Genomic DNA, 25403 nt, shown 5'->3' with positions numbered 1-25403 from the left:
GTCTGGAGTTTGTAGTGGATAGAGGCCCTGGCATGCTCATTCTCTCTCTTAAATAAATAAATAATAAATAAATAAAAACTCTTGCTTGATCTCAAATACTTAAAAGAATAGTAATCTAGAGCAATGTTTGCACTAAAATGAACATTGGGGCTGAAGAGATGACTTAGCGGTTAATGTACTTGCTTCAAAGCCTAAGGACCTGAGTTTGATTTCCCAGTACCCACGTAAAGCCAGATGCACAAGGTGGCATATGCATCTGGAGTTCGTTTGCAATGGCAAGAGGCCCTGGCATGCTCATTCCATCTCTCTCTCTTTCTCTATCTCATTTTATCTGTCAGCTTCTCTTTCACCTTCTCTTAAATTAAATAAATAAGTAAATATTTTAAAAATGAACATTAGGTAATGTTCTCTCATTTAACAGATGATGTAGATCAGAAAGGGGTAGATGGTACCCGTCAGTCATAGAACTAATCAATGGGAGGTCAAGATAACAGCCCTTATCTTCTGAGGCTTGGTGAGCTGTGTGTAGGGGGGGGTGGGGGGGGTAGGGTGCTGGTCATTTTAAGGAGAACTTGAATAAGGACTGAGAGCTTCTCTGTCAGGCAGTTGTGGACCAAGTTTTCCTGGCAGCTTCAGGGGGAGGGGTTGGGATACTTCCTGAATTTTCTCGTTTCATAGTTCTCTCATTTCCAGTCGCTGTTGTCTGTGACTGGAAATGTCACATTGTTGCCTCATGTTCAGCAAATCTGAAAATATCCCTTCACATGCTTTCACACTCCTGTCTCTGCTAATTTGAATCCTGTCTTATGGAGGACATACCCCGCCTGCATGGTAAAAGCTGCCCAGCCTTCAATAGCAGGGTGTTGCGTTTGAATATGAAATGGTCCCCATAGGCGCATGTGTGACAGGCTTGTTTGACAAGTGATGGGCTTCAGAGAAGTGACTGGACCCTGAGGATAGTGCCCTAATCAATAGATTTATCCCTTGAAGTATTCATAATAAAATAACATTATTGGAAGATGGGGCAAGCTAGAGTAAGTAGGTTATTGCGGGGGGCATGCTTTGGAAAGACATACTTTAATCTTGGCCCTCTCCCTCATCCCTCTGTGGGGTAATTTGAATGTGCAATGTCCCCCATAGCCTCATGTGTTTGTATTTAAGTCTTATACTCAATCCCCAGCTGGTAAAACCTGGAGTTCATTTGCAGTGGCTAAAGGCCTTGGAACACCCATTCTCTCTATCTGCCTCTCTCTCTCTTATCAGGAGGGACAGTCTTGCTTGAGGAGGTGTGTCACTTGGGTTTGATTAGCCCAGCTACAAGCCCAATATTTAGAATACTTCCACCCAGATATGTGATAAGATGTGAGCCAACTTCTGGTTTGTGCCATGCTTTCCCCACCACGATGAAACTTCCCCTTGAAGTTGTAAGCCTGAAGTAAGCACTTTCCTCTTGTAAGCTGATTGTGTTTGGGTGTTTTGTCCTGGCGATGAGAAGGCAACTGCAGCACTCTGCTTCCTGGTCTGTGGGACATGAGCAGATCTTTTCCATCATGCCCTTCCACCACCTGACAATATGCCCAGAATCAATGGAGCCAGATGGCAAGAACTGAAACATCTCAAACTGATTGAAAATTAGTCTTTTGTCCTCTTTAAGTTATATCAGGTATTTTGTCAGAGTGACAAAAAGTGACTTATACACAGGGGATCACATTACTGTGAAACATTTTCCGCTTCAGGTGTAGGGCATGGTTATCTTTTCTGTGCTTCTGCTCCAACCCATGTTACTAACAACAGCTTTATTTGTCTTTGTATTTACTACTTGTCAGCATGGTTCTAAGTGCTCTAGAAACCATACTCATGAATAACCCTGGAGAAAGTGTCCTATTTTACAAAAGGGAAAATGGAAATCAGCAAGTTCCATATTTGCTAAGCTTGTAAGGAACACTGCCAATTCTAATACTTTTCTGTATTTAATTTTGTGCTGCCATGACAAAACACCTTACAGAAATAATGCAGGGGATGAAAGAATTATTTGGCTTGTGGTTTTAGTGAATTTCAGACCAATATGATGGGGAAGTCATTCATGGCAGAAAGAGAGTGCAGTGATAGTTATCCACATAGTGGTGAACAAGAAACAGAGTGACTGGAACTAAAAGCTAGGACTGGCCCATCACTTGTAACTTCCTTTTGGCAGCCAGGTCCTCACTCTTTTTTTTTTTTTAAATATATATTTTTTTGTTCATTTATTTATTTATTTATTTGAGAGCGACAGACACAGGGAGAAAGACAGATAGAGGGAGAGAGAGAGAGAGAGAGAGAGAGAGAATGGGCGCGCCAGGGCTTCCAGCCACTGCAAACGAACTCCAGACGCGTGCGCCCCCTTGTCCATCTGGCTAATGTGGGACCTGGGGAACCGAGCCTTGAACCGGGGTCCTTAGGCTTCACAGGCAAGCGCTTAACCGCTAAGCCATCTCTCCAGCCCTCTTTTTTTTTTATTAATTTTTTTATTTATTTGAGAGAGGGAGAAAGAGGCAGGTAGAAAGAATGGGTGTTTCAGCCACTGCAAATGAACTCCAGAAGCATGTGCCACCTGGCTTATGTGAGTCATGGGGATTTGAACCTGGATCCTTTAGCTTTGCAGGCAAGTACCTTAAGTACTAAGCCATCCCTCCAGCGCAGGTCCTCACTCTTAAAGACCCTACAGCCTCTGAAAATCATGCTACCAATTGGGGACCAAGTTTTCAAAGCATGAAACTGTGGGGGACATTCCAGATACAAACCACAATATTCTGCCCCAGTCCTCAAACATACATGATCACCTCATGATGCAGAATCTAGGCAGTTCAATTTCAAGATTTCTCATACACACACTCTCTGTAGTATATTGGTATGCTATGTGTATGTATGGAATGGTGTGTACATGTGTGTGTACAGATGCATGCCCCACATGAACCCCCATGCAGAGGCCAGAGGAGAATATTAGGTGTCCTTTCTTGCTTACCTCATTCAACCCAGACAGCACCTCCTAACACTTCCCAGCCTCCAAAAATAGCGTGGGAGGCATTTTAGATTCAAACTATAACAAATTCCATATGAATGGAACTCCAACTGAGGTGCTTAACCATTATACTTCACCACTTTTGTCTTCTTGTCTATCTTAGGAGTTCCAGGGATCAGCACTTTTTCTTAATTCACTGTTGTTTTGGGGGCCTCGTCTAGACCTGCTTGATGGTGCACAAATCTTGGTTGAAAAAATGCTGAATGAATCAATTTGCACTCTTAAGTCTGACCTGCTTCCTCCTGTGAATATAATTTGGAGGAGTTTACTATGAATGAAATAAAGATAGGGAAAAAAAAATCTTACCTGCTACTTACAGTGGGTGGTAAAGCTCAGTGTGGGTCTGGCTCTTGGTGTTGTGAACCTCCATCTAATGTAGGGAAAATGTACATTCTCATATAACATGTCCACACTTCTTTCCAGGTGGTTATTACAGGTACAAAAAATGAGTTCATAGTTATGTTTCAGAAGGACTTAAAATGAATAGGGTATACTTAGCTAAACTGTAAGCTAGTAAAAGAGACGGTATGTTTTGTATACAACTGTGGTGCCTTCTGTCATATAGCTCTTTAAAAAATATTTCTGTGACAGTGCTCCTAGTAATAACATGTCAGATCTCAAAGGAGGATCCTGCCCCTTCAGGGTGAGTGTATATGACCTCCCTCCCCAAGGTATTTGCTGGTCCTTTGTACCACGCTGTTTGTTATAGTCATAGAATGCATAAAGAAGAATCTGGCAGTGCTCAAATTCCACTGGGAACATCTTCATAGAACATTCTTTTCCTTCCTTGAAGACGATTTCAGCTTCTGCTCCAACTTATCCTCCAAGTTCTAAATCTGTCCCTACCTAAGGGATGTCTCCACTGGACACTAATTTCATTCTTCATGAGAGCCCTTTCAGGGTCTTCATAAGTTAAGGAAGCATTTATGTAACACTGGTCTTCCCTGCAAAGTCAGGGATGTGTTCATGTTGTGTACTATGATAGCCTTAGTATCTAGCACAAATTGGGCAATCAGCAGACACTGTGAGGCAATGAACGGATGGATGCATGCATGAATGAATAATGCAGGATCACCAAGTCAACACCACTAAAGGTTTTTTCCAAAGCCACATATTGACTTCTTATTCCTAATGGGTGGTATCATTGTTCGATCTTATGAATGCTGGCAAGAAAATAACAACAGCCTTTATTTGCATGCTGGCATTGTTTATTGTAGAGAGCTTTAAAAAATGATAAAGGAATTAAAATGCTTATTTACTATTACCTACTTATAAAAGAGGAGAAATTCACAAGTAAACATAAGCCAAATTGAAATAATTTCCAAAACAAGGTAGAACAGTGGTCTGAACATACTTTTCCAGTTTCCTTAGGAATTATTTCACAATAATGGTGTCTGCATACATTGATTCTTTTTCAGTGAAACAAAATATAGCCTTGAAACTTAGTGAACTCCAACCTTTATAAAATACCCATTCACTTTATTAAACACATTACATTCTCATGTAAAAGGTACCCTTTGGTATCTAAGAACCCTACCAAAGGAAATGAGTAGCCAAAACAGCAATTAAGTTTACAGTAGGTTTACAGATATGGTATCTAGTACAACAGTTTGGTAAAGGAAGTAATGCCAAGGTCACATCAATAAGAAAAAAAATAACACTAAATAGTAGACTTTTTTCAATGAAACCAAACCCCATATTCATAAATCTTCCCTTCACATCTAATAAGTGCATATGCCTGGCTTAGAGAAGGCAGGAAAGGAAGAAGCAGTATGACTGAAGTTGAATTCCGGTTTAGCAACAGAAAGCCAGGCAGAGAAATTGGAGCATCTATAGAGCCAGGTTCCTGATTAGCCTTTTCAGTTTGATCTCAGATCCCATTCCAGTATATCCATGATCATGAGATCCCAATCTGGCTATATTTATGTGCTGTAATGAAGCAGCATCTTGGGGCTCAAACAAACTCCTACCACTCCAGTAATTTACATGTAAAGACCAACCTTAAGGAAAAACTTACAGTGTTTTAGAACTGGGCAATAACTGTACTTTTCACATGAAGGCAAAGGTGTCCTCATGAAAGGGTTCTATGGCCATAGCCATGGACTATAAATCACCTTTAATAATTCTGTGTAGGTCCTCAGCAGTGTAGATCCCTTTATTTCGAACTGTTCTGGAGCCTATGAAGACTATTTTTAGTTGGGTTCCTCTTGTGTATCAGGATCTTGTTTTACACAAATAATGCTTTCAGATGACCTGAGAAGATATATTATGCTCCCACCATTACAATTTCTGATTCCTTTACTTTAGTTCTTTGGAAAGAACATGAAAGCCTCAGCTTACTAATTATTTTTATCCAGCCCATAAAAAAATTAGTTCATCTTCTTGATCAAAGCAAATTAGTCAGGTTGTGGTTGATTAGAATGCCACAGTAAAATCTCCATACTTTCTTTTCTATCCCTTTCTTTCAGAAATAGAGCCTGTGTCAAATATGTAGGTATTTCCCACACCGAGACTAGACTTTGTTTCCAACAGGGACTGTGGCTTGGACAATGGTTCTTACACAGACACTAAAGTTCTTTAGTTCAGTCATTGTGTTCCAAAAGCGCTAGTAACCCTTTAGCTAGCATTTGATGAAACATCTAGATTTACATATTTCCTTAATTGCATTTTTGAATGTGAGTGAGATTTATCTGACTAGAGTTAAATACCTCCTTTATTCCCCAACTCGAGGCAAAATTCAACTCCATGCTCTTAAAAAAAAAGGGAGGTGGAGGTATATGGAATCTTATTAAGTTCCCATCTGAACAATTTTTAGGGTTTCAATAAAGTGGGACAAGAGACTTATGTTACCAGAAACAGGAAAGATATATCTTTTACCTTTTAAAGTAGAAATGTCAGTTCCCAAAGCTTTGGCTTGCTCAGCTCTTTCAAGAAGTCTATTTTCATTTTAAATGAATGCTATTCCTTGTTAACGAATTCCTCAAATGAGTTACCTGGAAGCTTCAAAATTATTGTCCTTAATAATGTCTCACTAACATTTCTGCTTGGTGACAGTAAAAGAAAAAACTGGAAGGTTAAGCTTTATTTTCATTATTTATTTACTATAAATTAACAGTAAATCTTGCATTTAGCTCCATTTAAAGCTCCCTCTGCAGCTGCCCGTTTGAAAAATAAAATGGTTGCCTTCTTTCACCTCAGTGGGCACAATACAAAACAGTCATTGAACGCTCCCTTTATTGCAGCTGCCAGTGCCCAGCCGACTTTTAACAAACCAACCAAGCGGAATCACAATGCAGCTGCAACATTTTATGGTATTGCTGTTGGTTCTCTTTTGAGACTGAAGGTGTTAATTAGGAATCAAAGAACGCAATCCTGCCAACTTTCTTTCACAAACCATACCCTTGGTCACTGCAGTTTTCAGAAGAAAAATAAATCTAATAAAAGGATAAAAATGTTGTTTGTCACACCAGTAAAGTGTACTTAAGACCCTTTGATCAAAAGCTTTTCATGTACTCTTGTCAGATGGGCTGGAAATATTGTATTTTCCCCCTTTTCTCTCCCTACTTTATGTAGACTTCTCTGAATTCTGAATTTGATTTAACACTATCTGAAACTTAAAAAATGTAAGTCATATGAGGTATTCTTTTAAGTGATAACTGATTGCATATAGCAGGATAATTTTGATTTTTAGAAAAATTTTCACACTCAACATTCCATCATGTTGCAGTTTCATGCTATGGAATCTTCTATTAGCATATTTATGGTAGTCTAACCATTACCTTTCATGCTCACAATATGTATACACCACGGCCGATAATCGAGTTAAGATATAAATCTCTCAGTGTTTAGGAGAATCCTTTATATAGAGTACTTTCTCAAGCATGACAACTATACATGTATACATATAATGTAAATTTATCAAATAGTTTGCCATTTTTGTATAATTTTTGTTGCATCTTGAATATCATGCATTCAAAGATAACAGTGTGAAGTCATTACCTTTAATCTTCAGTCAAAGTTAAAAGCTTAAAGGGAGTTTATGAAGTTAGTACTGCTGGGAATTAGTCAAGCCTGCTAGCTTTCTCAGCAAGAGGCTTTACTCCTAGATGCACAAATCATGCCCCAAATCCATTAATCTCACTAGAGAGAGGCAGAAAGAAGGTCTGCTTGTTGGTTTAATGTTAATGAAATGAATAGGCTCCCAAGGCTACCAAGGGAGATCCTCTAAACTGTAAAATAAATAAAGTCATTTTTCAGTAGTACCCATTGCAGGGGAGCAAATGGTGCTTTCTGATTGGCTGAAGAAATGGAAGTAGTGCTGGGTAATGAAACCTACTTTCTGTAATCCTGCTATACCTACCTTGCTACCATACCTATTCATATCAAGCTAATAGACTTCTATCAATATACAATTAAGAGACCTCAGAGCAATGTTGGTATCTCTTACTTCACACATAGAAAAACTGAGTCAGAGAGTAGATTCTTGTTGCTGGAAGTCTATAGCTGATTAGTGGATTAGTGATTAGTACTTACATATGGGGCAGTAGTTTGTTTGTAGTAGTTTGTTTTATTTTTTTAAATAAAATAAGAAAAAAACACTTTATTTATTTTCTGTGTTGAGATTGTCAAGGAAAATGCTGTTTGAAATGAATATATTGACAGGCTTTTGTTATTGTTGTTTTGTTTATTTGAGGTAGGGTCTTGCTCTAGCCCAGGCTGACCTGGAATTCACTATGTAACATCAGGCTGGCCTCGAACTCACCGTGATCCTCTCACTTCAGCCTCCCAAATGCTGGGATTAAATTCATATGACACTATGCCTGGCTGCTTCTTTTTCTTTTATCTTTTTTGGTGTGTGCAGTAAGTAGTGTGTGTGTAGATACGTATGCCATGTGCAAGCATGTGGAGGTCAGAAGGAAGCATTCAGTGTCCTCTTCTCTTTCTCTTCTGCCTAATGTTCTTAAAGCTAGAGTCTCTCCATGAATCTGGGAGTCACCATTATACAGTTAGACCAGCCAATCAGCAAGCCCAAGTGATCATCCTTGTCTCTGTTCCATCCCCAAGCACTAGGTTTACAGGTATGCATGGCCATAGCTGGATTTATATGTTGGTTCTGAGACTTGAACTCAGGTTTATAGCTATGCCTGGTTTGGTTAAAGCTGCTCATCCTTTTGCAGAGGGGTTCACAGCATTTGTGGAGATGGCAATACAGGGCACAGCCTTAGATGGAAAAGACTGACCATACACTGCTGATCCTCCCCCCACCCCTTGCATGGGATCACTGTGCCTAATTTCAAAGGCTCCCAGCTCAAAATACAAGCCCAGGTGGTACTTTGACCCCCTCTATCATTTACAGTATTGGTTCTGATCATCATCACTGCCTGAAAGATCCTTCTAGCATTATGTTAACTTTTTCCTTGTCAATGACTGTTATTGAAGATCTTCATAAAAATTTGACTATTTAGATGTATTTTCACACAGATATAAGTGTATCCCTTAAATTAGTTTCAAAAATGTATTTCTATTCTTTGTATGTTATGGGCATGTACCATGGCATTTGTGGAGGTCAGAGCATAACCTTAGGGCATTGGCCCTCTCCTTCTATATTGTTTTGAGAAGATTTCTTGTTTGCCCCTGAGAAGACCAGACTAATTGATCTGTGAGGTTTGGGATTCTCCTGACTCTGCCTCCCATTGCCATAGATACACTGGAATTACAGATGTGTAGGCCACTGTGTACCCAGCTTTATAGGAGTGCTCAGCATCCTAACTCTGGGAGGCAATCTTGTGTATCATGCACCTTTAACTACTGACCCTTTTCCACAGTCCCAAGTTGTTTATATGTGCAAGACAATGACACACATTTTTGTTGTGTTGAAATCTTGATTTTTCCTGACTGCATCTTTGGCTCAGAGAAAAGGTTGAATTCCCTATCTCCACATCCATCATCTCTCAGCTGCCCCTGTGGCAAAATCCACTGCTCATAATGGAATTTTTAAGAGGTCAAGAAGTTGGCAAGCTGAACGTTTACTCCCTAGATAGAAAAACTCATGGGGCTGAATGTGATGAAAGATGAGAACAGAAAAACCAACTTAAGTCTGGGCTCAAAAATGGTGTGCCATTCTTTAAATAATATTTGAGGCTGAATTTGTAATATGGGACCATCAGCCTATTCTCTGTAATAAAATATTCACTCAGCAGTTAGCTATCCCAGAAAATTTTGCAGTAGCTAAACAAATATGTGAAAAAAATCATTGAAAACATAAAATAGTTGGTCTATCTAATACCAAGGATAAGAAATAAAAATGCTGGGTGGTGCCCAATTCAGTTGAAGTTGCCCCTTCCTGCTTCCTTAATCATCTCCTCTTCCTTATTCTCCTCCTCCTTTTTTTTTGTTTGTTTTTTTGAGGTAGGGTCTCACTCTAGCCCAGGCTGACCTGGAATTCATATTATGTAGTCTCTGGGTGGCCTGGAACTCACAGCAATCCTCCTCCCTTAGCCTCCAGAGTGCTGGTATTAAAGGTGTGTACCACCACGCCCAGCCCCCAACCTTTATCTTTGCTTTTTGCTATTCTCTCCTTTTTTTTTTTTTTAATAAAAAAGATTATTGTACTTTACTTATTTTAGAGAGAGAGAAAGAGAATGGCATGCCAGGGCCTTCAGACACTGTACACAAATTCCAGACACACACACACACCACCTTGGGCATCTGGCTTATGGGTCCTGGGGAATTGAACCTAGGTACTTTGGTTTTATAAGCAAACACCTGTAAGCCACCTCCAGCCATATTCTCTCCTTTTTGGCATTAGAACATTTTTGTTTATTGAATATGTATTTGCATATATGACATTCCTGGGATATGAATTTAGCTATTTTAGGGAGTAGCAGTAAGAGGTAACATGGTGAATTTAAAAAGCTTGAGTTAGGGGTGAGAAATATAATGTCATTACCTCCAAAACTAGTACCCAACATTTAATACATGATTCACATGTGAGGTGTTATGCAAAGTGTTTTGTGTGAATTATTTTTCCAATCTTCATAACAACCCCATGAGGCAGATATCATTCTCAGTTTTCAGATGAACAAATTCAAGCACAAGGTTTGTTAAGATGGGCCTGTGATCATTATCCAGAAACCTCATCATTACAGTGGGGATAGTAATAACTATTTTACTATGTATTAGGAAGGTTAAATCTGAAACTGAGTATAAGCCAGGCGTGGTGGCGCATGCCTTTAATTCCAGCACTCAGGAGGCAGATGTAGGAGAATTACTGTGAGTTTAAGGCCACCCTGAGACTCCATAGTGAATTCCAGGTCAGCCTGAGCTAGAGTGAGACCCTACCTTGAAAAACCAAAACAACAACAACAACAACAACAACAAAAACAACAACAAAAAACTGAGTATAAAGATGCTAACATCACATTTTGAATTTTTTCTTTGTTTTGGGAGTTTAGCACAAGGCAGTTTGCACAATTTGGAGGAAATAAGCTTTTTGTCATCACATTCTGAGTATATCAGAGATTGTATTAGCTATCCTTATTCTCTGTAGTAAATTTGGTGGCCAGAAAAATTGTACCTTATAACTTAGATATAGACAAAACATAAGTCTTACATAGAGTTTGGAAACAGGAAAGTGTCCCCCATGAAGAGAAATCAGTTCCCACTCTCCCTTGGTGTGTCCTGGTCATATCCCCTTTGAAGTACCCCAGGCATAGACATGCATAATAAGTGGTGTTTTAAAATATAGATTTTTAATATTCTGCATGCTTGGTGAGACCAACAGAGTATCGAACAACTGCTACTTACAGTTTCTGAGTGGGCACCACATACCACCCACTCTACTACTTACAGTTTCTGAGAAAAGTGGGCACCACATGCCACCCAGGGAAGCTCCAGAGCAGGAGGAAAAAAATAAATGCTTAGCATTATTTAGAAAGATTAACTAGAAGTTTTAGAATTCATTTGAGTATCTGGTATTGGAATAAAAAGGTAATAAGAAGATTGGACTGGGTTTTTCAGAAGACCCGAGTATGAATTCCATCTTTACCAGCTGCAGAGTTTGGGAAACATCATTTATCTCTTATGAACACAAATTTTTATCACCTGTGAGATATTGTTAAATTTAGTGGCCTTTAATATACTTTCCATTATAAATTCTATCAGTAAGTATAGCTTTGGCTTCATCAAAATCCTCTCAATCAGTCAAAATGATTTTAATTACATGTATTTGGGAAAAGAGGGTACTGTTCTAATAATAGCTATTAAGTTTCATTTCTGCACTGTGTAATGTAACCTTAGGTATACAGCTTAGTCATTATTGTAATTGGTAGGTAAAAGATTATCCATTTAGTTCTTTATAGAACTCATTTTAAGTGTAGTTAGCTATTAGCTCAAGTTCAGAATTGTTTTATTATGATTAACATAAATCTACCAAAATCAGCCTTTCCTTTCCCATATACAGTTGATTATGTTCAGAAATGTTTCTCCAGGTAGTACAAACAGGGCATCAAATTACTATGTAATAGTCATGTGGGACCAGATCATATCCACCTACAACTTCTCACGGTTGTATGACCCTGGGGAAATGGCTGTTGTGCTGGAAGGCCAGCAGCTGTAAGGTGGAAGGTGGGTATTTGCTGTTAGTTAATCTTGTTGCTAAAACTTTTGAGTTCTCCAAATGAGATATGCTTACATCCTGGAAGAATCAGGTTTAGCTGGGATTTCCTTTTTGCCACCCGAGCTTGATGACTGAAAAAAAGTCTTAAATTTCTTGTGCTCTGTGCACTGAGTCCCAGAGAGTAACAGCTGCTGGGGAGCAGAGACTGTGAATAAGTTAAGAGCCCTGCAGGGACAGTGATGCAGCTTCTCCAAAGTAAAAATTAAAGACCCCAATTTTGGTACAATGGAGATGATATTTTAATCCTAAGGATTTTTCTTTCTGAACTTCCCTTCATTTTGTAGTTTAAAGGCCTGTGGAGGAGACTGAGTGTCTGACATAAGGAAGATCTATCCTTTTGGTGCTCCTCTGTTACCATTTATAAGTAAGGGATGGAGAAGGAGTGTTGTCTAGGGGAATCTGTTACTGAGTATCAGTTCTGTCTGTACTGTCCCTTGGGTAGCAGGCTTCTTCAGCCTCTCCATCTCTCCTGCCATCCTTTCCCTAGGCTTTATTCTATTGTGCAGTTTCCACTGTAACAATTATAGTGGGCCTGTTGCCAAATGCTAACACGCTGTCGAAGGGTACCCTCAGGACAGTAAACAGGAAAATAAAGATTTCTTATTTCAGACTTTAGTAGAAGACTCAATTCATTCTGTCAATTAGTCAAAGAAGTATTGTCAAGTTTATTGTATGGCCAGTAAAGCCATATATAGTCATAGATATACATATGTATATATATATGTGTGTGTGTGTGTGTGTGTGAATAAAAGGAATGCTTTTTGTATGCATGTGTAGTATGTGTGGTGTGGTATGTGTGTTATATGCATATGTGTGTGCAGATGCTGGATGTACTTCATGGAGGCCAAAGAACATCTGTTGGTCCCTTCTATCTACACATTCCTTGAGAGTCTCTCCCTGAACCCAGATATGCCATTTTCATGAGCTTCCTGGGTTCTCTGGCCTCTGATCCCCACAGAAGTGGGGTTATAGTCAGATGTGGCCCATGCCCAGCTGTTCCGTGGTTGCTGGAGAATTGAACTCAGAAAGTCTCAAGTCCTTTCAGGCCCTTATGCTTGCATGGCAAGTTTTCTTATCTGCAGAGCCATTTCCCAGCCCCCACAGAAATTATTATTTGGCTTTTACAACCAGATATTCTTCATGTCATATATATGCTGAGAGGTTATTTTTTATTCAAAAAATCACTTTTGTAACAGAATTCCTTCATTTAAATGCCCCCTAATAAATTTATTAACTAAAAACTTCAAGCACCATACAGTATTTTGTACATTGAACCAATAAACTCAATAAAATAACATGGGGTTAAACCCAAACACAACACAATGAATGTTCTAACAGCCCACATTAACCAACAACTTTCAAATAATATCTTTGTTATGTACTAAGGTTAAAAATTCAGCAAATTCTTTATATTTTTTCCACTTGAGGTCATGAGTGGTTTTCTATTTTCCTGAGAAGTACACTTTTGTGGCTTTTTGATCAAAGTAAACAGACATCTTTTGTAGATTTTCCTGCTCTATTTAATCAAGGTTTTTGAAACATAAAAAAATCTTGGGTATTCTGCTTAGTGTATGTAAACTTTGCATGTATGTAAAGTTAGCTACGTGTGTGTGTGTGGTGTGTGTGTGTGTGTGTGTGTGTGTGTGTTTGTGTGTGTGTGTTTTATAATGGTGGGAGGAGGAGAGGGAGGAAAGGAAGTAGGAGGAAATAAAAGAATTTGGCTGCAAAATTGATGAGCAGTTTGAAACATTTGGCTTCCAGTTGGGAAAGATGAGCAGCAGTGAGGAAAGGCCAGGCTAACAAGGATCCACTTGAGGGAAGCTTAATCTTGGCTGGCAGGCTGACGGGGAGGTCAGCTTAGAGCACGCGTTCTCAGCTGGAGTTAGGCTCCCTTTGCCAGGACAATTGTCTTCTGCATTTCAGCTTCTGAACTGAACGGAAGGTGTCTTCAGACAGCCTGTGCCTCTGTCTCTCCCCTTAAAAGGGTTGGCGCTCCACTGCCATGCCTGTCAACGTTGGTATGTGTCATTTCCACCAAGAAAGTGGCACAAAGGGGAACTCTTCCTATTGGTATGTTGGGACATATGCAGTGTGTGCATGAGATCACTGTCTTCCCCTTTGACCACCACAGTCCTCATCAGCAGAAGACACAAATTTCCCAAAGGCAGATAGAACATATACTATACATACATGAGGAATGAGCCTCTGTTAAATTAGGGATGGTTCTACAATTTTAACTGAAAATGTAAGTTAATTTTAAAAAACACTATAGGATGGGAGTACCATTTGAAGATAATTTGTAAGCTATACTCCAATGTATCCTCAATTTTCCAAATATCAGCACTTATTACAGACAGAGGCTCTTAATATTGGATATAATTAATAATGAATTGGCCACCATAGGTTTTTCATGGTGACTTTGTAACTACAAATGGTCACTGTATACAAGGTGTATATTAGTAAATGGGTTGAGAAACAAAACAAATTAAATGTGCAGTTTATCAAAGATTCTTTGTTAAAAGGGAGGGACTCTTCTCTGATTTAAATAAATTTTAGTTGAGTCAGAATACCATATCACTATTCTACCTGTTAAGTGATATAGTTTGACTATATATACTGAGGCATTTTATAAGATTGTGAGATAATTCTCTGTTGTGAATCAAATAAATTCCACCATGGCACTTTCATAATAGCAATCTATTTACTATGTGTTTTAAAGATGAAAGCCAATGGGAAAAGTTCATCTGTTATGAAGATTCATTTTGGGCTGAACCTAAGCAGGGCATTATGGCTGTCATCCCACCACTGCCATCCAACACTACAGAGATGGAGCTGGAAGGTTCCCTGGGGTTTGCTAGACACTCAGTCTAATCTAATTGGTGAGCTCCATGCCAATGTGAGACACTGTCTCAAAATATAAGGTGGAGGGCTGAAGAAATGGCTTAGTGGTTATGGTACTTGCCTGAAAAGCCAAAGGACCCAGGTTCGATTCCCCAGGACTTATGTAAGCCAGATGCACAAGATGGCACATGTGTCTGGAATTAGTTTGCAGGGGCGGGAGGACCTGGCACACACATTCTCTCTCTGTCTCTCTCTGTGTGTCTGCTTCTCTCTCTCTCAAATAAATAATTTTTTTAAATTAAAAAATATAAGGTAGAGATTGAGGAAGACACCTATGTTGATCACTGACCTCCCCAGCCACATGTGAACATATGATAAGCACTTGTCCATACTCATGCTCCCTTATGTATACATGCATGCATACCACACACATATGCAAAAATGTTACTAAATATAAAAAATAACAAAAGAAATTACACATTGCTGACTTAAGAAGTAAATTCAAAGAAGACAACTACCTTATTTGACATAGATCTGGTCATAGGAAAACATCTTTCCTAAGAGTTTACTAGTCCATGGGTTATTCCTTCCCACATGTTGCAACTACTACAATTAACCCTGACTTAGAGACAGAAAAATTCTTTCTATAATAGTAAGAAAATACACATTCACCTACTAAACATAAAATACTGGCTCTGGCACTGGGGAGATGCCTGGTTAAGGTGTTTGCTGCAAAGCCTAACAACTGGGTTTGATTCCCCAGTATGCATGTAAAGCCAGATGTCTGGAATTTGTTTGCATGGCTAGAGGCCTTGGGACACCTACTCTCAATCTCTCTTGTTCTCTCTCTCTAACACTGTGCTTGCAAATAAGTAAAAATATAAAAACATTTAAAAATATTGGCTCTGAACTATATAACAAAATGCTCCTTTTGCATATTCTCAGAGTAAATTTCAACATCTTCCATTCTAGGCTTACACATTGAGAATAACATATATAAAGGTATGTGGACATTCTCTGCCATAGGAAACATGCTTTAAAGAATTCCTCTACTAATGCTAATATCCTGGGGGAGAGTCTTTTAGCATGAGACTAGATAATATTGTTTCATTTCTTTAAGTCAAGTGACTCTTTTTTCTTCTAGTTTCAAATAAGGCATTCCCACTGGGCCCAACCAATGTAACAGAAAAATTAACTGAAAGAGGCATGGATGGTGATGCATTTGATTTTAAGATAGAACTTGCTTCCTAGTATATAGAGAACAAAATTGGTATTGAATTATGAAATTGTAAAGAATCTATGACCAGATCTACATTATAGCCTGTGGGATGCCACCTTTCTCCATAGATACTGAGTTTCACATATGAAACTGGAAATGTACTTCATGTTAATAATAAAAAATAAAAATGAATGAAAGCTAACCAATCTGGAAATAAGTGTGGTATTGGGTTGTGCTTCTCATGGACAGATTTAGCAAGTGATACTCTATTAGACATACAAAGTAGGGACTGGATGAAAGCAGATTCTTTGTTTGGTATGTCTTATATCAGTGTCATTTTAATGCTAGTTTGACTCATCTCTCCAAGACAGAATAAGACTCTGCAAAGGTAAACAAAGCAATGGGTGTGAGGGGTTAAATCATATTAGAAGGAATTTTCCTACTTGTGAAGACTTTCAGTTTACCAGAATATCAACCTGTGGGGGAGGGCATTAACAAGGAAATGTGCCATTTAGCTTTATTCTAAATGTATATAAATGTTTAAACCAAAAAAGTAACTTTACAAAATTGCTCAAGGCAGAATTTACAACATTTTTCATTTATATTGTATGGCATGTGTTTTGGATTAATTGGAAACATTTGAATATATGGTTAAATGACTTAATACTCTGAGAGAATGTGAAACAATTTAGAAAGGTAAATCAAAATTAGGTGTCACTTATAAAACTATAAATATCTATAGCGTTTTTAACTTTCTTTTTTTTTTTTAAGGTAGGTTTTTGCTGTAGTTCAAGCTGACCTGTAATTCACTATTTAGTCTCAGGCTGGCCTCAAATTCACAGCGATCCTCCTACTTCTGCCTCCCGAGTACTGGGGTTAAATGTGAGTGCACCATGTCTGGGTTGTTTTTAACTTTTGTTATTGTTGTTTATTTTTCAAGGTAGGGTTTCTCACTCTTGCTCAGGCTGACCTTGTACTTATTATGTAGTCTCAGGGTTGCCTTGAACTCACAGCAATCCTCCTACCTCTGCTTCCTGAGTGCTGGGATTAAATGCATATACCACCACACCTGGCTTGTTTTTAACTTTTTTTTTTTTCTTTTTAAGCCATCTCTCCAGCCCTTGTTTTTTTTTGGTTGTTCGAGGTAGGGTCTCACTCTAGCCCAGGCTGACCTGGAATTCACTATGGAGTGTCAGCGTGGCCTTGAACTCATGGTAATCTTCCTAACTCTGCCTCCTGAGTGCTGGGATTAAAGGCGTGCACCACCATGCCCAGGCAGCCCTGGGTTTTTTGAGGTAGAGTCTTACTCTAGTTCAGGCTGATCTGGGTGTTTCTAACTTTTGATAGTAGGAGTGGACTGTATATTCAGATATTATTTTTATGACTTTGGCAGCTACATGTTTTAGGAAATAAGTAGCTCAAAACTTAGTATAAGAAGTCATTGGTCATCTGAACTTGTTTTTTTTGGTTTTTCGAGGTAGGGTCTCACTGTAGCCCAGGCTGACCTGGAATTCACTATGGAGTCTCAGGGTGGCCTCGAACTCACAATCCTCCCACCTCTGCCTCCCGAGTGCTGGGATTTCATCTGCACGTCTTTAGGCATATTCAAGTATGAATGGCTCTAGTATCAAACATAATTTTACTTAGCCACCGAGGTTATTTCTTGATTCCAACATTATAACTCATTTATGATTGCTACTACTTGCTGTTTCTTCAGGACTCCTTTACTTTGACAAAAATGTAGACAGAGGAAAGAAGGAAACTAAATATCATATTCTGTTTAAAAAATTCATTTTTACTTCATAAACTCTGTCATACACATATTGAACACATTCAGATGTATATTTGTTTTAAATTTATGCTGTTAAATTTGAATCATAGCTCACTATTAAAAATTACACAGACTAATTTAGTCAATTAATTTCAATAACAAAAAACTCTACTGGGGTCCCCACCCAATTCCAGAGAAGAAGGAATTACATTAAAATAAAGAAGTGTTATTAATATTCTATTTAAAACAGATTTAAAAACAAGTTGTGGAGGAACCTGTAGAAATTTTGAAATTGCTCTAAATGTTAAGACATATACGTTAATCCTTTTTAAACTATTTCTTAAGGACAAACATTTTCTTTTATTTAAAATACTTATCTTGGTTGAAGGGAACCATAAAAATACTACATGATTTTTGAAGATAATTTTAAAAATTCCTTCTTTTAATTGTGAAAGTGTGTCTTAATGCTTAAAACATACATGATTCTAAGGCCATACATAAGTTGACTAAAATCTTTATAAGTGCTTAATAACATCAATTTTATTATGTACAGAATTCAATTTTGCTTCAAAATAACATGTTTTGAAAAATAACCAAATTCCTTAAAATCTAAAAACAATCTCTTGATTCCTTAATAAATTTGCTGGTAGATAAAATATCCAAGCCACTGAGCAACAAGAAAAAATCTCAGTTTTAAGTTAAAAGGAAAATAGCTATTGTAGATCAGGAAGGGAAAGAGTATGTACTGTATTAGACTATTTGTTGGGATTTAGTGTTCTACCTGGATGCCACACTAACTAGATGAGAGACACATCAAAGTAGCACATGGAAGTTTCCTTTTAAGACCCTGTTGGCAAAACTGCCCACAACTGTTACAGTTAACTATCTCATTATAATAAGGTTAGATGTTAGACCTACTCCATTTCTCTATAGTTGCTGACTGAGATGCATTAAACACTATAAAGAATTATTGTCTCCTTTTCTGTTTCAACCTTGCTGTTCCTTATTTTCTGTTGAGTGAACTTTATTGGGCCCTGTTAGTAAAATCTGAGCCCATAACCAGTGGGGGTGGATGAGAGGTGAAAAGATAGAGTATGAAGCAGGAGAAAGAGAAAAAAAAGATGAATATGGACCTTTTTCATAGTCTCCAATGCTGTTCCATGGTCCAGGTAGAGATTCTGAGCAATGTAGCTCAGTAAGAAAATGGAGTTAATATGAATGATTGGAATGGCTTAAGATTTAGCTTTTCTTGGAAAAAGCGATTCTAAAATGCTGTATAAAATGCACTTTCCTTCTATGAAGAGGTTTAGAAACCTTCCTTACCTACATCTGATTAGCTAGCTACCAGATTGTGGCAAATTTATTTGCCAAATGTGTACAGTTGAAACTTGCTATCTAATCTGTTTGAAGGAAAAAATGCTTGTTCGTTTTCTTTGTGGGGGGATTAGAAGATAACATTTTGATTAAATTAATGTTGATAACCTACTACAAATAATAAAAGACAGTAGTTCTGGCCCCTCATCCTCACATTTTGTAGACTTTAATTTTCTCACTTAATCTTAATTAGTCCTATGTTCTAGGGCAGTGAGGTGGTAACTTAGTTCTCCCTTTCAAAGCAAATTAAGCTATTCCCCTAAAATAAGAAAATCAATGAATCACAAGCTTATTTACTTGTATATGAGTAAATCAAAATTCCTCTTTTAGATTAAGACCACACAGTGAAGGCAGAAATGATTAGGTAATACTAGGCGGAACCAAAAGAGGGCATCATTTGCCTTTAATGTCTGCACAAGAGTCCCTCTAGTTGCCAAAACAGAAAACCCCCTCAAACTCTCAGTAGGAAAGGGCACCCCATGACTCCTGGCCTTTTGTACCCTAGAAGGAGACCAAATCATAGATCCACACATTATGAAGAACACCAGGTTGGCTCTTCAGATTAAGAGTAGTTCGCATTCAGCACTCATCTCTCCAGACATATAAGCCACAGGAAGCAAGTAAGGGACATCTACTGTATCACTGTTCATAGACACGCTGAGTTGTGTATTTGAGAAGGCACTGAGAGCATTTTCCCTTAGACCAAGTTATAGGCTGCCACCAAACAGCATGGGAACAATACGTTGATTTGATCCCTAATGGTATCTTAACCTCCAGGGGTTGTCTCTAGAGATAGAGAACAGTGGCAGTAGGTGGCGATAATCTCTCTTGAGATATGAATGAGGTAGCTAAATGCACTTGAGGTATTTGGGAAATAGGTTATAGAAGAATTTTAGGCTTTTGGTAACAGAAACGTAACACATGTTCACTCTTTCAAGTGGAAGAAAAAAATACGCTGATACTATTCATAATTTATTTGTCGTATTTTTAAATGCATTTCATAATGAAAGCAAGCGCGCACATGTTTGCACGGCATGTGTGGGGGTGGGGTGCTCATTGCCTTTGTGTATAGTTCAATTTCTTCAAGATAATTGGACAAGATAGTCTAGCCTCTTAAGAAAAATTGCCAAACTGGTCTCAGAAACAAATTGTACCAGAGCAAGTATTATCCTTGAATTACTGGTGTGAGCAGCTAAACCAGGAGGCTGAAGAAATGTGCTCTACTTGTGGTAGGTCAGCACCTATCGGAGATTTCCTCTTGTGTTCAGAGGAAATATGAATTTTCAGAGAATGATAATTTCAGAGAGCAGATTTCCGTCCCTGAAAAGATAACATCACCACATACAATGAGCTCAACTGAATGGAAATCCAGAGGGGAAGACGATTTTGTATTCTATTTGGGCAAAGAAAAGTGACCTCAGCATGGTGGGCACGGGGGTGTCTGCCATCTACCAGTACTAAAATCTAGCAGGATGGTCCCTATCTCCAAATGCAGTATTAAGGCAGGTTAAAACAAGGACTCTCTTCCTCAGTGTCTGCAGAAAAACACTTGCTACCTAGAGGGAAACATTGTCTAAGCCTCTTTCCCCCAGAAAACAACTAAAAAAAGAAAGAACCTAGTTCATTAACACCTGTACTTGCTCCCGCCAACGTACATCTCAAAAGTCGAAGCTGGGGGGGTGGGGAAGGGGGGACGGGGTTGAGATGGGAGCAGTGAAATGTCTTGATTGAAAACCTTTTTATGACCAAGTAATTAGTAGTGCTGGTTTCCCGGACCGGCCTTGTCCCTGGTCTCCGGTCCCAAGGAACCGAGCCCTAGATAATGACAGAGTTGGGAGAAATAGTTAAGTTGGTCGCCCAGCACAGGGTTGTCCTTGAGTCACCTCATCTATCCCACCACCTGTTACCCCTGGGTCTGGACTCCTCAGAGACAAGATCGTAAAGGGAGAAACTGTTTCGTTTCCGTGGTGCGGGCTGTGGAGGTTGTAGCAAAGAAAGATAGGCTGGGAGGACCCCCGAGGGATGATAGAAAGGTCCCAGTCTCCCCTTGGATGTTGGCGTCCCTGTTTACCCGCCTGGCAGCCTTCAGCTCACTTCCCTCTCCTCCCGCGGGGGAGGAGATGGTTAAAGATTACACTGCGGCGGCCGGTACTTCAAAGGGCGGCTCGGGCAGCCAAAGGTAAAGATAACGTTCTGGCAACTCTAATGGGGGTTTGTGGTTGCCACATCTTAATCACTTTGTTTAAAAAAGAAAAAAAAAAAGAAGAAGAAGAAAAGGAAGAAAAAGAAAAGAAAGAAAAAGGTTCCACGACGCGAAGTGTTAGGAATGCATTTTGGAGCGCTCTGGAGAAGGGGCAAGTTGGGTTTGTCCTGCAGGGCGACTTTGTACAGCTCATCTCCGGGAAGGAGTCTGGACAGGGACCGGGTCAGCAGGCGGCCTGTCCTCGGGTTCCAGGTACACAACTTCCCAGTGTTCCCACGGATGCCTACATTAGGACGCATGGGTCCCCTGACGTGCCCGCAGCGGCATTGGGAAGCCTGGGCGCACCGGCTGGGTCCCAGGCGTTGCACTTGAAGCCTTTCAGAAAGTGAAGCGCGCTTCCCTCGGGGACACGTGCGCCTCTGTGGAGGCCCAGGCAGCTCCAGCCAGGATGCCCTTGACAAACTCGCCCGCCCTCCCCGGAGCCGGTGGGGCGCCTGGGGACCCCCCTCCCACACCAGCTGTGACTTACACCAGCTGCTCACCCTCCCTCCCCGCTCGGAGCCCTCCTCCCGGAGTGAGGCGGGTTGGAGGACGCACTTACAGGTAGGAGGTGAACACGCTGAGGTTGGAGGGCAGCTCCGAGAGCCCTAGGTCCGAGCAGTCCACCCTGAGCAGCATCCTGCCGTCCGGCTCGCAATGACAGTGCGCGGGGCAGCCCCTCGGCGGCACGCCGGGCCCGGGCGAGCCGCCCCCGGCCGCCAGCTGCAGCAGCAGCACCGGCAAGGACAGGAGCACGCCTACGCGGGAGGTGTCCATGGTGGGCGCGCCGGCAGCGGGCCGCGCCTGGGCTGGGGAGGACCTGGGCGCTCGGCGCTCGTCTGCAACGCGGGGCGCCGGGGAGAAGCTCCGCCCGCGGGGAGTGCGCAGCCCGCAGTGCCACACGGCCTCGGGAGACCCCTGGCTGCAGCCGCGGCGGTGGCGGGGAGCGTGGCTGCTGCAGGCGCTCCGAGCTGTGTGCCGCAGCATCTCGGCTCCGCTCGCACGCTCCTTTTTTAAAGCGCTCCGGCCCAAATTGCGCGCCCAGTGACGTCAGCTCAGCCCAGCTTTCCAGGCACCCCCCCACCCCAGTCCCAGCTCTACTTTCCCTCCTCCCGTCCGTCCCCTCCCTCCTTTCCCCAGACTCGGCTGCATGGTGGTGGCCACAACACACAGCTCTGCCCCAGCTGGGTGGATTCCAGAGCTGGGCGTCACTCGCCACGCGCCAGGCAGGGGACCCCCACCCCCACCTCACCCCCACCACCTCATCCCCACTCACCCTCACCCCCTCCTGCGCACCCGCCACCGAGGTGCGGGAGGGGAGAGGGACCCGCTCCGCAGCGACCTAGGCAGACGCCTGGGGACCGAAGGATGGAGCACGCTTCCTCCAAGCCCACTTGAGATAATAGGAAGACTTAAAAAAAAAAAAAAAAGAAAGACTACAACTTAATTCAGAAAGGTACTTATCAAGGGTACTCGCAGGCGTCCTCGGCGCGAACGATGGGTGGCCTTTTTGATCCTTACGTCAGACTGTCTGGTTCGCTTTTGCCCAAAAACAAAAAAATCAAAGCGTTGGAGTAATCGCTAAATAAATACAACTCCGAGCGAGCTTTCCAAGTGCTGCCTTCTCTACTGCTGGCCTGACGAAGGCGAAGTGACTTGAAAAAAAGAGAAAGTTTTAGTTTCTAGTGGCAATGGCCTTCAGTGTAAGTGATGCAGGCAGGACAGATAGATGGCAGTTTATTTTTGTGCGAGGCGAGGGCGGGGGGATATTTTTGTGCGAGGGAAGGGGATAACTTTGCACCCTAAGGCCTCAGGTCTCTAAGAGCAACACCGCACGCGTGAGCCGACACTCCAGCGCACCCACCTCTGCGGAGCGCTGGTGACAGATGCATGCTGTCACATACGTCAGAAATTGTCCAACAGGCAATCCGCTAGAGAAAGGAACGATTTCAGAACTTTTGTTTGTTTGTTTGTTTTGAGAGAGAGAGAGACAGATCGATCTTAGTGAGGCGTAATTAAAGTTGACCTCTCCACGCTCTAGCGAGAAGCTGAGAAGTGTCAATCCAAGGCGACCAGACCCATATGAACTCACAAAACAGTTTTCACTCACAGCGGGCACGACTTCCCCTGCCTTCTGAAGACAGGACCCTTCTAACTTTCAAGGTCCTTCAAATCTTTTTTTATTTTTTTTAATAAGTAGAAACTTTATGTAGACATATCATATGTTGGTACCATCATTTTCCTCCTCCCTGCCCCCACTCCCCAGAGGGCCCTCCTTGGTGGGATTGCTGGTATATTCACCATGGAGTTGTGGCTTCTGAATTGTGAGAGCAGTTGTTTGTCAAGGGCCCTCAAATCTTCTATTAAGCCTGTCCATTTGAATTTCCTGTGTAAACTTTTTAGACCTTTACAATTGGGAATATTTTTCTTTGTGAGTATAGTGTATTTACCCTTCTTCATTTATAGGGTGATTCCCAAACCTGCCTATTGGTTCACTTGTGTAAGTTTAACACACACATACTTTATTCATTGACTTGAATCTGTATCCAATTATCAGCAAATTTGTGTGTGTGTGTGTGAGGGCGAGGGAGGGAGAGAATCTTTTGCATTTTTTCAAATGAAGGAATTGTAGCCCAGGATTTTGGAAAAGTTAGTAATACCATTGAAAACTGAGGTAGTCCAGGTTTCTGGATAATCAATATGTTGCCCAATTTTGTCCTGTTCCCTCACCTGCTCCTATGCACACACATCCGCCACTCCCACCGATAATCACATTACTTTTAGCCTCTCTCAGCCATTCCTTCCACACTTAACTGAATGCCTGCTTCCTTTTTCTTAAAATGTCTGTCCCTTGATGGCCTCATGAATGGAACTTATCCTCTGCTTTGTGTGAAGCCTTCTGCAGATATTTGTAGTAAGACATGTGGGAAGACCTGGCATCCTCCAGGTAAGGAAACTTTCCTCAGTAAATGTGCACCTAAAGTGGTGACAGACTCTGGGTCAGAATCCCAAGGGCAAGATGCATCCCTGAAGGTACATTGTAAACACCACAGGATTTGTCTTAAAGGCCATCTTAAATACATATATGCTTTGTTTTTGCGAACTTTTTGTGATCACTTTGGAGGAAGGGACTAGGCTACTTGTCTTTTTGTTAGCAGGGTTCAAGTTAGGGACTCACACTAGGGAGCAATTAAAAATATCTGTTGACTGATTCATCAGCACAGGCATCAGATATGGCTGTGCACACTGTCCATTTTAAAAACATGGAATGACAGAAACAATGCTGCCTTTGATGTGCAGGTTGCTCTCAGAACATAGCACTTTGGTGGCTGTGGAATGAATCAGGCAGAACTGTATGTGCATCTAGATTCTTCCAGCTTCAGCTTGTTTGATCACAGACCCAGAATGATCCCAAGTCTCAGTTACCTTCTCTGAAAAGGAAGGCATTATTTACCTAGGCTATTCTTCAATGTTTCCATGTCTGGAGCTTGGCACAAGACAGATTTTCAACCTGTTCTTCTCCTCTTCCTTTGGAGAATTGAACCTTGCTCACAAAGGCAAGTAGAACAGGACTACTGATGCAAAGAAATGGGGGAGACAGATAGTGTGAATGAGGCCAGAGATAATGAACATGTTCTTTTTCTTTTTCCCTTTGGTCTTCTCTCCCTCCCGTATTTCCCTTTTTTTCTTTTTGACATTTTACTCAACATTTCTCCTCTCACTTTTTTCTAAGACCACTTGACAATTGTCCTTTGGGAACTTCCTCTCATACTTTAGGGTTGTCATCCATGTGGTTCCACCTCCCTGTCCCGTGGTAGGAACCTGACCCCAGAAGGTCTGTTTGGAGGATTGCCAGGGATCCAGGGATAAAGCAGGTCTTCTTTTCTGACTTTGTAAGCTCTAAAGACAAAACTCTGGAGCTCGTGGGGGTGCTGCTTCTGTGTTAGGAAGAATGCTCACTGCGAGTAAAACACTAGGACGAGCAAGGAAAGAAGCAAAATCCTAAGATTATTTTCTAGACACTTGTGTCTAAAGCCATTTCTATGTTTTACACCTGCCACCCCAAATATTGTCTGGTTGCTTGACCCAATGAGTGAGTGAGAATTCAGCTGTGGTAAACTTATGACCAAGCATGCTTGGTGAGAACCTGCAAGGATAGAAACCATGAAGAGTTTGATGGCTCTTTGAGGTCTTACACATTTTGTTCAAACCAGATATCTT

At 40.9% G+C, this 25403-nt stretch overlaps 1 protein-coding gene across 2 annotated transcripts in view; it reads right to left on the bottom strand.

Annotated features, from left to right (window-relative positions):
- The window catches only part of Lgr5 (leucine rich repeat containing G protein-coupled receptor 5), a 151960-nt gene extending 130001 nt beyond the window's left edge, over positions 1–21959 (bottom strand). For both annotated transcript variants that reach the window (XM_004650102.2, XM_045153691.1), the window contains exon 1: positions 21745–21959. In XM_004650102.2, coding sequence (XP_004650159.2) covers positions 21745–21959 — 215 coding nt within the window. The remainder of the gene's footprint in view (positions 1–21744) is intronic.
- Positions 21960–25403: the final 3444 nt, after the last annotated feature.

This window comes from Jaculus jaculus, chromosome 6 (genome assembly GCF_020740685.1).
Source record: "Jaculus jaculus isolate mJacJac1 chromosome 6, mJacJac1.mat.Y.cur, whole genome shotgun sequence".
In the NCBI taxonomy this organism is placed as follows: Eukaryota; Metazoa; Chordata; class Mammalia; order Rodentia; family Dipodidae; genus Jaculus; species Jaculus jaculus.
This window is presented reverse-complemented; position numbering and strand designations above follow the sequence as displayed.